The sequence below is a fragment of the Apodemus sylvaticus genome, chromosome 22 (assembly GCF_947179515.1).
Source record: "Apodemus sylvaticus chromosome 22, mApoSyl1.1, whole genome shotgun sequence".
Taxonomy (NCBI): domain Eukaryota; kingdom Metazoa; phylum Chordata; class Mammalia; order Rodentia; family Muridae; genus Apodemus; species Apodemus sylvaticus.
In genome coordinates, this window is record NC_067493.1 from 45,680,698 (window position 1) to 45,695,010 (window position 14,313).

Genomic DNA, 14,313 nt, shown 5'->3' on the forward strand with positions numbered 1-14,313 from the left:
CTCACTCACTCCAAGGGCACAAATCTGTGATTTTTGGTGTATCCACAGTATAACTGCAATCTGGTTTTTACCACTGTGATCTAATCATTTCGCCTCAATTTAAAAACCAGGAGGCAAAGCCTGGTATAGTCGCACACACCTGTAATCCCAGCAATTGGGAAGCAGAGGCAGGCGGATCTCTGAGTTCCAGACCAGCCTGATCTACAGAGTGAGTTTCAGGACAGCCAGGGCTATGTAGAGAAACATTGTCTTGGAAAAGAACAAACACAGTAGTATCATCTGCCCAGCCAAGGGCAAACAGCGATGCACTTGTGCATCCTCCAGAGGATTTGTTCTTTATATCTTCTCACAGTACTTACGATGTCATCCCAGGCTGGTCTCAGACTCACTAGATAGCCAAGGACCACCTTGATCTGATCCTTCTGCTTCTGCCTCCGAGTGCTGGGGCTCCAAGCATTTGCCCCCATGTGCCCCCTGTTTTATCATGCACCAGACTTCATTCTGCTCCTTTGAACATTTATATGTATGAGTATTTTGCCTGCACATAACTTTGTACAATCCTGGTGTCTATGGAGCCAGAAGATGATTCTGTATTCTCTAGGACTGGAGTTACAGTTATGAGTTTCCATGTCGGTCCTGGGAACTGACCTGGGGTCCCCTGGAAGAGCAGCAGCCCGCACTCAGAACTGCTCAGCCATCTCTCCAGAGCCCCCTGTTAGCGGATTTCCCTTTGGCTTCAGAATGTGGTCAGTTCGGGATTGTCCAGTGACCCTAAGATGCGCAACAGAAAAGCCAATCCAAGAATTCCCTCGTCTTCAACCCCATTTCCCCCTGATACTTGTCTTCTCTCTCACCCACGTTTCAAAACAGAGCAATCTACTCTCACTTTTTCCTCGATGCCACGGTGAGACTTCTACACCCCAGCAATTTAAAGTTCCCTCACAAAATTCCTGTGACCTCATATTGACAAACCTCTGGACTCTGTCCAGGCTTATCTTTCTTGACATCTCCATGGCTTGTGGGGTTGTCAATCATTTCCTCTGACTTGAAAACCCACTTCTCATCTTGTTCCGTGACAACTTCCTTTTCTTTCCTTCTTGGGTGTGTCTTCATGAACTGAACCCCAAGTCACCTCTTTTTTCTGTTCCTGATGGCTCAGGACCCAACGCTCTACAAAGACTGCCATCTCTTATGGTGGTCCTCTGCTACAGGCGTGCTGTTATGCCAACCATAATATACCAATGGCTTCCAAATGGACATTTCTAGTTCCCTCCTTCATGTTGCTAGTTCAAGTCCAGTGGCCTGCTAACCATCCTTAGCTGTATTTTACCTTGCCCTTCACCTCATGACAAGATGGAATTACATTCCTCAGACCCCAAATGTTCTCCATCTTCCTCGCATCACCACCTTTTATCCATTTGCCCAAACCCGAAACCTAGAAGTTGCCCTCCATCCCTCCTGTCCCTCCATCTCCACAGCCAACCCCTCTTTTCTGAGTCTTGCCTCTTATACGTTGTTCTCGTCCACCTCGCTTTGCATCTACCTATCACACCGTCCCGGCTCATCTATGAACATGCAGTGTTTGAGATCCGACCGAGACGTTCTCGGGGACGTTAAAGTATGTAGGACAGAGTACAGATCACAAGCGGGGGCTGTGGAGAACTGGTCATGAAGAGAGCCAAGCAGGGACGTGCTTAGGGCCTGCAACGCTGAGGAGGTTTGGCCAGAAGCACAGAGCAGTTGTTATGGAACGAGGGGGGATGGGGGACTTAGAGGGCAGCTGTGATCACTGCTCAATCAGATTGGATTTTTGTTTGGTTTTTGGATCTCATGTATAGCTCTGGTTAGCCTGGAACTCACTATGCAGACCAGGCTGGCCTTAAACCCACAGACATATCTATATCTGTCTCTGCCTCCTGGATGCTGGAATTAAAGGCATGTATTCCCCATCCACGCCTTGCTCAGACTGTATTTTATTGTATGTATTAATATATGTGTGTGTGTGGGGATAGAGAGATGGCTCAGTGCTTTAAGAGCACCGACTGCTCTTCCAGAGGTCCTGAGTTCAATTCCTAGGCAATCACATGGTGGCTCATAGCTATCTGTAATGGGATCTGATTTCTTCTGGTGTGTGTCTGAAGACGGCAACAGTGTACATATATATATATTTAAAAAATATATGTGAGTGGGAGCACACCATGTAGGGGGTCAGATGACAACACTGGGTCCTCACTTCCCACCTAGTTCTAGGCAGGTCTCTCTCCTGCTCCTACATATGCCAGGTCAGCTGGGCTGCTTCAGGAATCCTCCTGTCTCCACCTTCCAGCTCTCAGTAGGCGGACTAAGATTATGGACATGGAATTCTATGCCGAGCGTTTTGTGGCCTCTGATTTGTCCTCATGTTGGAATATCAGTCACCTGCCCGCTGAGCCATCTCTGCAGCCCTGAACTAAAGGTTTTGTTTTGTTTTTTCCTTTAAGATTTATTTATTTATTTATTTATTTATTTATTTATTTATTTATTTTTATATGAGTTGCTGGTAATTGAACTCAGGACCTCTGGAAGAGCAGTCAGTGCTCTTAACCTGTTGAGCCATCTCTCCAGCATACACACACACCCCCAAAAAAACCCTGGAGTTTTTAAGGAAGCAGAAATGGGCTTGGGGTTGTAGTTCAGTTGAGAGCACTTGTGTTGAATTCAGTCCCCAGTATCACAAAGAGGTGAAACACCCGCCATTGTGGCATAATAATGGTTGGAATTCTGCCATGTCATGGCCAGGTCATGGAAAGTAAAAACTGAGAAGAACCAGAGAGGCTGACACCGGTGCCCATCAGGGCTGTATTCTGTCTCTTCTTAACCCTAAATTCGCTGACAGAGTGGTGCATTCTTCTAATCCCAGCTCTAGGGAGGTGGAGGCAGGAGGATCACGAGTCCGGCCTATGTAGTGAGACCTCTTCTTAGGAAAACAATTATCTACACAGATCTGCCCAAGTCTGGGCTGGCAGTGTCACAATGGGAGGAAGGACTCTCAGTGCCATCACCCCTCCCCGAGGATTTATACAAGTTCAGTGACAGAGGCATTTTTCTTCAGTGGTGTAGCCACTGTAAGTTGCTCAGGGTGTTGGAAACAATTTATCAATGTTCCTCTGGGAAACCCAGTAAAAGTTATGGGGTCATTCAAAGAAGGCATGCAAGCAGACGGGGCAATAGCTGAGAAGAGGAAGGGGAATCTATAGGCGAAGGTAGACAAAATGGCAACGTGTCTGTGTGTGTGTGTGTATGTATGTATGCATGTATGTGTGTGTCTGAGAATATGTTCAAAATACATACATGAATATATATATATATAATATACACTATAATATATTATATATTATAAAACCCATTATACACAATTAATACATGCTAAGAAAAACAATCTTAGTTCTTGGGAAGATGAGGCAGGGGGATTACTCTAAGTTCAAAGCCAGGGCTACGCTGTGAGTTTCAGGTTAGCTGGGGCTACAAAGATCCTATCTAAAAGCAAAGCAAATGATCAGAAGTCCAGCATTGCTATCTGACCATTCCCTTACAGATCTAAAAGAAAGCTATAGGCTGGGACTCCCGATCTCAGCCAGGGTTCAACGTCTTGCACCAAGCTCACACGCTTAAGCTAAATTTGCTTTCACAGACTCCACTGAGGCACCAAGATCTTCAAGTCAGCAACAGCATCTAACTCCTCCTCAGTGGACTCTCTGGCTTTCTCTTCTGCCCCCAATTTTGAATTGTTTGTCAGGTTGTGTTTATTCTTTGAGACAGGGTCTCACGTACCAGCACTGGCCTCTAACTTACTCTGTAGTAAGGACTTCTGATTCTCCTGTCTTTACCTCCTGATGCCACGTGTACCACCACGTTCAGTTTATACAGTGCTGAGGCTGGAATCCAGGACTCTGTGCATGCTAAGGAAGGACTCTACCTGCTGAGCTGCACATCCGTCCTGTTTGTTTTATTTTATGGAGGTTTTTTGGAGGAATTGGTTGGTTGTGTGTATGTGTTTATGTGGCTCAGAATGCGTCACACAGTCAAAGGTGATCTTGGCCTTCTGACCCCGTTTCCCAAGTGCTGGGATTGTGTGTTTGCTCATACCTGACTCCCTTCAGGTTTCTTGGCTGTTGGGCTTCTTGGATGGATCCACGGGGCCTCAGAAAAGGTAGGCAAGCATTGTATCATGTTACTACATCTCACCCTAAACATTCAGCACTAAACCAACTCAGGTATCCAAGATAATTTCCATGTCTTAAGTAAACTGATCACTAAACTTGATTTCCTTACAGAGTCCCTTTTGACATGTAAGGTGGTGACATAATAGTTACATTATGTCTGCTATGTACAACAAACAATAGTTACAACAAATTACCACCACTCAGAGTCCTGCCTGCTGCTGGCTTTACCAGACGGATCCATCAAGTTGGGGTTTGGAGAGGGAGGTAAGGGAGGGCGCTCTGTGGAGAGGCATGGCTTAGGCCGAGTCGTGGCGTGCACATGCAACCCCACACCTGGGAGGCAGGAAGAACCTTAGGAGTTTTGAGGCTAGCCTTAGCTTTATGGTAAGTTCCAAGACATCCTGGGCTAAGAGTGAAACACTTCCAAAACCCAAAACCAAAAGGAGGGTGGGTGAACAAAAAGAAAAGAGAAGCTGGAGAGACGGGATCCTCCTGTTGTATGTTTGGGGATATGAAGCACACATACCTGATCTCATTTCTGAACTCTGGACTTCCAATATCATATGGTTCATCCATCGGTCACTGAACAGATGTCTAAGGGCGTCCAACTGTTCCTAGAAGGACTCTCAACTTCCTCTCTGCAGACTTTTTTTTGGGGGGGGGGTTGGTTTTTTTTGTGTTGTTGTTTGTGTGTGTGTGTGTGTGTGTGTGTGTGTGTGTGTGTGTGTGTGTGTTTGAGACAGGGTTTCTCTGTGTAGCCCTGGCTGTCCTGGAACTCACTTGGTAGACCAGGCTGGCCTCGAACTCAGAAATCCACCTGCCTCTGCCTCCCAGAGTACTGGGATTACAGGCGTGTGCCACCACTGCCCGGCCCTCTGCAGACTTCTTGTCCCTCATCACATACCATCTGCCCAGCTGTTCCTTCACTGCTCAGAAGTTACCCTTGATCCATCTCCACATCCACTGGTGCCCATACCTCTGTCTCCATCTGCTCTTAAGTCCAGACTGCCCTGACCTCTCACCTGGAGAACCGTGTAACTTCTCTTTGGCTCCCCTGTCTCTATCTTAGAATCCCACTCCCCTCTTCACTCAGTAGCCTGCCTCTCTCCCCCCCTCTTTCCAAAAGCATACCAGATCCCGTAAGTTCCTATCTAAAGCTATCTGGTGGTATCTCATTGTACTTAGAAGAAAACCTAAGTTCTTTATCACGTCCTCAAGGTCCTTCGTGCCAGGCTTCTGCCCACATTTCCAGCACCTTCTCTTTATCCCACGTCACTCTAGATCTCATGGCCTTCTTCCTGTTTGTGGAAGGACACGGAGCTCATAACGGAAGCAGCCCACTGTCCCCAGATCTTTCCACAGTGATTCCTTCTCATCCTCCAGTTCCCAGTTATGATCAACTAGTCAATCAATTGCTAAGTCAGTTTTTTTTTTTTCTTTTTGAGATGATGGTACACTGTAGCATAGTCTGACCTGAAAGATACTATGTAATCCAGGTTGGCTTCAAACTTGCTGTGAGCCCCCTACCTTGATTTTCTGAATGATGGAATTACAAAACCATCATGTCTGGCTTCCCAGTCTCAGTTTTAAAGGTTTGATCCCTTAAGATATTTTACGCATCATCCTCTAGCCAAACATTCAGTAGTTTTTCATAGTTTTATTGTTCCTGAGTGCTTTCTTACTTGTGAAACTCTTGGATCTCACTCTGTGGACCAGGCTGGCCTCTAACTCAGAAATCTGCCTGCCTCTGCTTCCCAAGTGCTGGGATTAATGACATGCGCCACCACCGCCCAGCAGGTTCTTAAGGACAGGAACTTTGCTGAGCTTGTCACTGTTCCTGAGACCCTTACAAGAGGACATAGCTAAGTTGACACTCAAAATAAGAATGCATTGGGAGTTCTTTCTCATGGTCGGCTCTGTGAAAGTGAAACCTCGTATCTCCTTCCCAGCCACTGGCTGTCAGAAACTCATGGAAGTGGACGACGAATGCAAACAAACTTCATTTTCTCTGTGACAAGCATAAAGCCACAGAAGTACCTGTTCATGCTCCAGGCGAAGAGTAGAAAGGTTCTGTGGTCCAAATCAGTAGCGGGGATGACGGCCAGAGTTCCCCGTGAAACAAGGTTTCTTGATCCAGGACAGCAGGGTGCGCCTGCTGCTAAGTGGCATTCATTATTTCTTCCTCTTCTTTTTGTTTCTTTTTTCTTTTTCTCCTCCTCTTCCTCCTCTTCATTGCCCTCCTGCCCCTCCTCCTCTTCCTCTTTCCTCTTCTTTTTTGTTAGTTTTTTTTTTTTTTGAGACAGGGTTTCTCTGTGTCAACCTGGCTGTCCTGGTAGACAGGACAGGTAGGCTGTCCTCTGTAGACCAGGTTAGCCTCAAACTCAGAGATCCACCTGCCGCTCTACTTCCTGCATGCTAGCATTAAAGGTGTGAGCCAACCCTGCCCAGTGAGAAAGGGGCGTTCTTGTTATGGACCAAAGAGAACTAGAAGGAGGATGCAGAGATGTTTGAGATGCACTGTGAGTGCCAACTGGAGGATTCTCATCCTGGCCATTGGAGAGAGAGAGAGAGATTCCTTGACTGACAGAAACTACTGTCCTTGGCAATTGTGGCCCAAGAGTCATCAGAATCCAAAAACTTTTCCATGTCTCTATCAGAGATGTCTAAGAACACATTGTCAGAAAACTCTTAACAAAGCTAAGAGGTCGGGACCAACGTACCTGAGAATGAGCCTCTTGTGTCCTGCAACACAGATACTGACATACTGCTCTGATAGAACCACACACCAAGGACATCGAGGAAGCTGTAGAATAGGCTAAAGGTTTGGCCAAGAGAATGAAGGAAGCCAAGGGAAACTGCCGGGAATAGATTGCAGGAGATGTAGGCTGAGTTCCATCAGAGCTTCTACTTCCAAGTCTGAGTTTAATCAGAACTAGCGTTTAAGAGCGCCAAGTAACCGGGTGTGGTGGCACAGACCTTTGACCCTAGCACTGGGGAGGGAGAAGCAGCAGATCTCCGTGAACATGAGGCCAGATTGGTCTCTGTGGTGAGCTCTAGGACAGCCAATGCCACATAAAGAGATGCTGTTTGGGGGCTGGAGAGATGGCTCAGTGGTTAAGAGCACTGACTGCTCTTCCAGAGGTCCTGAGTTCAAATCCCAGCAACCACATGGTGGCTCAAAGCCATTGGTGATGGGATCGTCTTCTGGTGTTTCTGAAAACAGCTACAGTGTAGTGTACTCATATATAAAATAAGTAAATAAATCTTTAAAAAAAAAAAGAGATCCTGTTTCAAAAAACTCCAATCCAAATAAAAACAAACAAATGAATGAAACAAAAACCTCCAAAAGAAGTAACAAATAAATGATCTGACACTGAGTCTCCAAAAATAATCAAGAATTAATGGGAAGCTGAAGACATGGCTCAGTGTTTGCTGCTCTCATAGAGGACTGGGACTTTAATTTTTTTCTAAGAGTTACTTTTAATGATGGTGCTTAAACACTTTAACCTCCCTTCTAGCCCACCACCCAGCAGAGGTTGCAGGAAAGAAAGGATATGGGAGAAGTGGACCTGTTTAGAAATGGTTCTTGGGCGGTGGTGGCGCACGCCTGTAATCCCAGCACTCTAGGGGGCAGAGGCAGGCGGATTTCTGAGTTCGAGGCCAGCCTGGTCTACAGAGTGAGTTTCAGGACAGTCAGGGCTACACAGAGAAACTCTGTCTCGAAAAAAACCAAATCCAAAAAAACAACCAGAAAAAAGAAAGAAAGAAAGAAAGAAAGAAAGAAAGAAAGAAAGAAAGAAGAAAGAGAAAGAAAGAAAGAAAGAAAGAAGAAAGAGAAAGAAAGAAAGAAAGAAAGAAGAAAGAGAAAGAAAGAAAGAAAGAAAGAAAGAAAGAAAGAAAGAAAGAAAGAAAGAAAGAAAGAAAGAAAGAAAGAAAGAAAGAAAGAAAGAAACAAAGAAATGGTTCTTTGGAGCAAGTCTCATCTTGCATCGTCAGGAAATCAACCTGGCAGGAACACCCAGGCCTCCGCTGAAGCAGCGGAGTGAGCAGCAGGAATTAGGATCACCGGGAACACCACCAGTTCTTGACTGTGCCTCAATCAACAAAGGGAAAATAAACGACACAAGACCAAGAACCACTGCAGAGAGAGCCAGCTCTACAAGCAAGCCCCTGTCACCATCCGCTGAGTCCTATTTATGCTCCCTCTAGACATCAGGCGTCCTCCACAATTCTTGCCCCACCACGTGACTTAGCAAAACTCCACAAGTCAGTGTCCGCTGGCATCACTGCCAGTCGGCGGAGTCTGTGGAAGCAGAAGTCGCAGCACACCACCTGGAGATTTTTGGTGTGGATCTCTATGGAGTCACATGCCGCTCAACAATACGCATAAGGTGGACCAATTTAAGTGTGTCATTAGCGAAGAATCCTTCATCACGGGTCCTTTCACATGCTTGCCTTATCAAAATGTCCTTTCACCTGTGTTGGCTTCAGGACAACACTCCTCACCTGTCGGCCCGGCAGTCTACCATCCAACACAACTGACTTTCCGAAGAACCCTGACGTTTCCACTCCAGCTCAGGAGAATGGATAACATCCTTTGGCCTCCACAGACCCTGGCAACATAAACATACAAAATACACCTTTTGTTTGTTTGTTTTGTTTTTGGGGGGGTTTGTTGTTGTTGTTTGTTGGTTTTTTTGAGACAGGATTTCTCTGTGTAGCCCTGGCTGTCCTGGAACATTCTGTAGACCAGGCTGGACTTAAATTCACAGATCTGCTGGGATTAAAGGCATGTATCACCATTTCCTGGCTACAAAATAAATCTTAACAAAAAGAATAAATGATCCCAATAATATTTTTTGAAAGGATTAGGTACTGAAGTAGGGCTTTGGGCATGTGATGGAAATGTTCCGTCAGTGATTAATAAACCCAGCCTAACAAACACTTGTTTTTGTTTTTGTTTTTGTTTTTGTTTCTTTGACAGACAGTTGCTCTCTGCAGTCCTGCTCAGGCTGCGACTCACTGTGACACAAAGCTGACCCTAAATTTGTGTCAATCTTACCTCTCCTTGTCTCCTGAATGTTGGAATTACAAGTACAAGTTGCCATGCCTGGCTGAACAGCTCGTTATTTAAATGTATTTAATGTGTTTGGGTGTTTTATCAGCATGTATGTCTGGGCAGACTGTGTATCCCTGGTGCCCACAGAGGCCAGAGGGCATCAGATTCCCCTGAAGCTGGAATCACAGTTTGTAGCTGTCATGTGCTTGATAGGAATCTACGAATCAACCCGGGAGCTGCTCTGGGAGAGCATCCAGTGCTCCTAACCACCGAGCCATCTCTCCAAACCAGGAATATCACTTTAAAATTTTTTTCTTAAATAGTTAAAGGATATTTCGATTCTAAAGATGTAAAAGAACATCTCACCTACTTTGTGCATGATTTGAAATTTGTTAGTAAATGTTTCTTCAAAGCTTAAAAAAAATTAGTGGGTTGGAGAGATGGCTCAGCAACTAAGAGCGCTGACTGCTCTTCTGAAGGTCCTGAGTTCAAATCCCTGCAACCACATGGAGGCTCAGAACCATCTGTAATGAGATCTAATGCCCTCTTCTGGAGTGTCTGAAGACAGCTACAGTGTACTTACATATAATAAATAAATAAATCTAAAAGAAAAAAATTAGCTCAGTTTTTTTCAGTCAGTGATTCGCTAAGCTGCCCAGACTGGCTTCAAACTTATGACCCTCTTGTCTCAGGCTCCTGAATGCTAAGATTACAAATGCATACTGCAGCCGCGTGGTGGTGCACACCTGTAATCCCAGCACTCTGGGAGGCAGAGGCAGGCAAATTTCTGAGTTTGGGGCCAGCCTGGTCTATAGAGTGAGTTCTAGGACAGCCAGGGCTATACAGAGAAACCCTGTCTCAAAAAAAAAAAAAAAAAAAAAAAACAATTCCAAAAAACCAACCCCCCCCCAAAAAAAACCCAAAAAACAAAAACAGGTGCATACTCCTCAGTTCCCATAACTAACTGTCCCACCCCCACCCCTGGACAGTGGAAGATGCAACCAGCGAGTAACTCCTGAGCCCTGATTCTGGTTCTAGAGTCAGAAGTCACAAAGGTGCAGGTGAGAACCCAGGGACAAGGGCAGGCCCTGGAGCACAGACGCCTTCTCCTTATTGCCTTCCCTGTGGTCCTTAAAGCCATCCTGTGCTTCAGGAATTCCCACACAGCGGTTGTTCCATGGATCTCACCGTGGCTCTTTGCCTACAAACGGCCTCCTCAAATTTCCCTGCAGGGCACTGACCCTCAGCCCCTGTAAGTCACTTCTTCCTCGGTGCTTGTACTTTTCAACTCTGGGGCTTCAAAATTTCCTCTCATTAAATCAGCTAGCACTTTCCAAGAAAGAAGAGATACCCAAGACGCACTTGCCTTCCTGTGTGGTATGCCTATGCGTTTGCGCGAGTGCGCGTGTGTGTGCATGTGACTCAAGCTCCTGTCTTGCCTTGAGGGTAACCTCAGCATTTCCTTCCAGCCCTGCTTTCCCCGAGCCGAGGCTGGCAGCATTTTGAAAATGTTTTCTGGAGAAAAGCTGAGCAATGGCTTTGCCATGGGCGGGCCTTTGATCATCTTCCTCACGGCAGCCCTTTATATATCGCCTGGTGGCCATGGAGCACACATCAGGATCTGGAGGCCACAAGCGAGGCAGGCCCTCCTCATTCTCTTACCATCACCATGATCTTCCACACAGGTACCACTGGCTCTGCTGCTCTCTGTGGCTTCAGCTCCTCGGCTCTTACCATTATCAGGGGAAGGAGACAGGAGTGGGTGCCTCAGGTGGCTGTGGATGGCGACTGTTGTCACTGAAGCCGGGATGGGCAGGGGTAGCCGACCCGTAGCTTCATGGTATCCTCTCTCTCCAGGACCAACGAAGCCTGCCCTGGTGCTGCTTTGCTGCTTAGGAACCTGGCTGGTCATCTGCAGCTTGTCCTTTGGTGCCCCAACACCAGAGAATGTAAAACTTATACTGGAACTCTTGAAATTCGAGTCTAAGGAACTTTACGAAAACTATGTAAGTGCCCTTGAGACTGCTTTTCTAAACCATTTCTCTAAAATGTCTTCTTTTGCACAGCTATTCTTTCTCTCCAGCTATGGAAGCCAGAGAGGAGACAAATCAGAATTTGGTTGGGGTGGGATGCTTACAAGGGGTAAATGCACTAGCACAAGAGACAAAGGCAAAGACAGACTAGTCCAGGGACCCAAGACGCAGCAGCTTCCCAGACTCTACAGGACGGGTGCTCACAGCATCCTTGATCTCAAACCTGTCTGGCTCACAGTCCTACTAAGCAAGCATTCTTGCTGGAAGTGCATCCCTAGAGATGGGGCAGCTTGATCCAGGGATCCCGAGAGCAATGAGAGTCAGTCTAAGCAGCAAAAGATGTCCTAGAGGAAGCAGGGCACGAAAATCTTCCCTCAGATCTCTGGTGCCTCTGCCTGCAGTGACTACCTAGGCCACTGTCTGTGCTGTTGGAACGTCCTGGGAGGCCTTCTGCCTTGCCAGATCTGGCACAGGTATAGCACAAGACCCAAAGAGTGTGAATACTTCATTACCTCAGGACCTCTTAGATAACTTCAGTTAAACAAGTAACACTGAAACTAGAAATGACAATGGTGCTAACATTGGCCTTGTCATCGGCTCTGACATTTAAGCTTTGGCCTTGGCTTTAATCAACTTAAAGGCAGATGTGCGGAGTCAGCAAGGCTTAATTTGGTCTTACCCAAAAACTGTCAATTTGGAGGAGGGGCGGGGGAGGGGAAGGAAGACCTTGAGTCCTTCGGTTTCTAGCCTCTCAGAGGTCTTTCCAGGCCAGGATAGACCATCCTTTATCAGCCCATGGGACCAGTCACATTCACACAGATAACCTCCCTTTCCCCACTTACCTCAGTCACTGAAGCCTCTGAGAACAGGTTGCAGATGGCTGGGGGCAGCCTCAGCCAGATGGGCAGAGGGGCAGGAGAGAAGAGTGGGTAGGGGCACCCTTAGGATTCATGGCCAACCTGGGTGGGCATGTCACGTCTTCTAGCTCCTAGGCCAACTATGCCTTCTATTCCTGTAGACGCCGGGTTAGTGATAGCCCAAGCCTCACAAGGCTGTTGAACCAATTAGGTAAGGTCTGAGCCAGGCTAGACACAGAGGAAGCCCTGGAGATGAGCTGTTCAGATCTGTTGGGGTTACTACAAACCTCTTCCTTACTATATTGCAAACCTCCTCTCTCTACAGAGCAAATCCCAGGCATCTGGGATGTCAGCGGATGCATCGCTACAGCTACCTTGTTTCAGCCTGGGCCGAGAAGCAGTGACCAACATCTCGGTCATCAAAGCTCATCTGGAGAAAGCCCGAGTTTTGAGTGAGAACACGATAGATACTACCAGGGTCACAAGATGGCTAGACAGCATCAGCTGTTCCAACCCATTGAATTTAAACATTTCTAGGCCTGAAGATACTGCCAAATCCTATGCTCGTAGAGTGTTCGTGCTTACTGTTTTAAAGCAGTTCTCAGCCTGCATGGCAGAACTGCAGGCAAAGGACAGTATCTGCTGAGTGACATGGGAGGGGCCCAGGGTCCTCAACAGTGCCTGTCCTGGCAGGGCTGGGCTTGCAACGGAGGACCTAACTCCAGAGAGACTGTGCCCTCGTTACTAGTCACGTTATTTATATGTTTTCATTCCGTGCACTGGAATCTTGTTCTTCTACCCTGTAGGGGCTGGAAGTGGTAGCTATATTTATTTATTGGTATTTATGCACTGAGTTTGTTAACGCTCCACGGAGGAGCCCTCAGAGTCTATTTAATAAATTATATTGATGTGATCTCATTGTCAGTTTTGGAGTTTGTGATGGGGCTAAAATCAGAGGACGGGAATACTCTGGAAAGTGTTTACGATGCTGCCCTCTCCCCTCCATTCCATAGACTCAGGGACAAATAGTCCCAGCAGCATCACATGTCTGATAAACATTCGTTCCACGTCATAAGTACGATCATTGTCCCTTTGGTATGTAGGCTGGAAACTAAGGAGAGAAGCCATTTAGTCACTTACTCAAGGTTACGCGGCTGCTTGGTACCCAGCTTCCAGCTTGTACTGCATTATTCCGTCTGACCTCGGTTCTTCCCTGAGCAGTGACTGAGTCTCAGGGGCCCTCAGAGTCCCGCCTGGTACAGGCCAGTAACTCAGTGTCCACTGCACAATTCCCATTGCATTCCCAGGTCATCCGTTCAACCTATTCTATAGGGACATCTTCACAGCAGACATAAAGCTTTGCTGTGTGAGCAGTTGCAAGTCCTACAGCAATAGTAAGGTCCTTAGTATCTGGGGACCTTCAGCAGCAACAGCCCCAAGCGTCCTGACGAAAACTTGCTCACTCACAGGCTCTAAGCATGGGTCTAGCAGCTTAGGTTTCTTTGTCAAAACACTGGGGATGGAACCCAAGGCCTTGAGCATGTTAGCATTTGAGCATGAGGTAAGCCATCAGCCCTGGAGTCACGGTTTTGAAGCCTCCTGAGTATTCATTTTTCAGACTTACTCCTACCAAGAACCACTAATCTTGAGCCAACCAGCACTTCCATTGTTTAGGAAAACTAAGGTCCAAAGAAAGAGAAGATGTGATGTGCCGAGGAGCACAGAAGGGGAGATGTGGTCAGGGCTCCGAGCTACGGAGCTGGCACTTGGACTTCCCGTTCTTGCTCTAGTGAGTTTCTCTATTCTGACCTCACACCAGGCTCATCCGGGGTCAGGCACATGGGCTTCTCTGTGTAGCCCTGGCTGTCCTGGAACTCACTCAGTAGACCAGGCTGGCCTGGAACTCAGAAATCCTTCTGCCTCTGCCTCCTAAGTCCTGGGATTAAAAGTGTGAGCCACCACTGCCCGTCTCTCCATCATTTTTTAATGTTGCCTTTGTCACCTTTGTTATACCCAAGACATAATCCACACATCAAATGATGTCCAAGAAGAAGGGAGGAGTGGCCCCTGGTTCTGGAAAGGCTCAGTGCAGCAGTGTAGGGTAAAACCAGAACAGGGAAGTGGGAAGGGGGTGGAGAGAACAGGGGGAGGGAAGGGGGCTT

The 14,313-nt window shown here is 46.9% G+C and overlaps 1 protein-coding gene across 1 annotated transcript; it reads left to right on the forward strand.

Annotated features, from left to right (window-relative positions):
• The first annotated feature begins 10,930 nt into the window (after positions 1-10,930).
• On the forward strand, positions 10,931-12,797 carry Il31 (interleukin 31). Its single transcript, XM_052167640.1, has 3 exons — positions 10,931-10,946; positions 11,119-11,267; positions 12,477-12,797. The coding sequence occupies exons 1-3, from the start codon at positions 10,931-10,933 to the stop codon at positions 12,795-12,797; spliced, it is 486 nt and encodes a 161-aa protein (XP_052023600.1).
• The last annotated feature ends 1,516 nt before the right edge of the window (positions 12,798-14,313 follow it).

Bases quoted from the DNA above. Each gene is read 5' to 3' on its own strand.
- Il31 (XM_052167640.1), top strand. The intron at 11,268-12,476 runs GTAAGTGCCCTT...CTCTCTCTACAG, and splicing joins AGGAACTTTACGAAAACTAT to AGCAAATCCCAGGCATCTGG.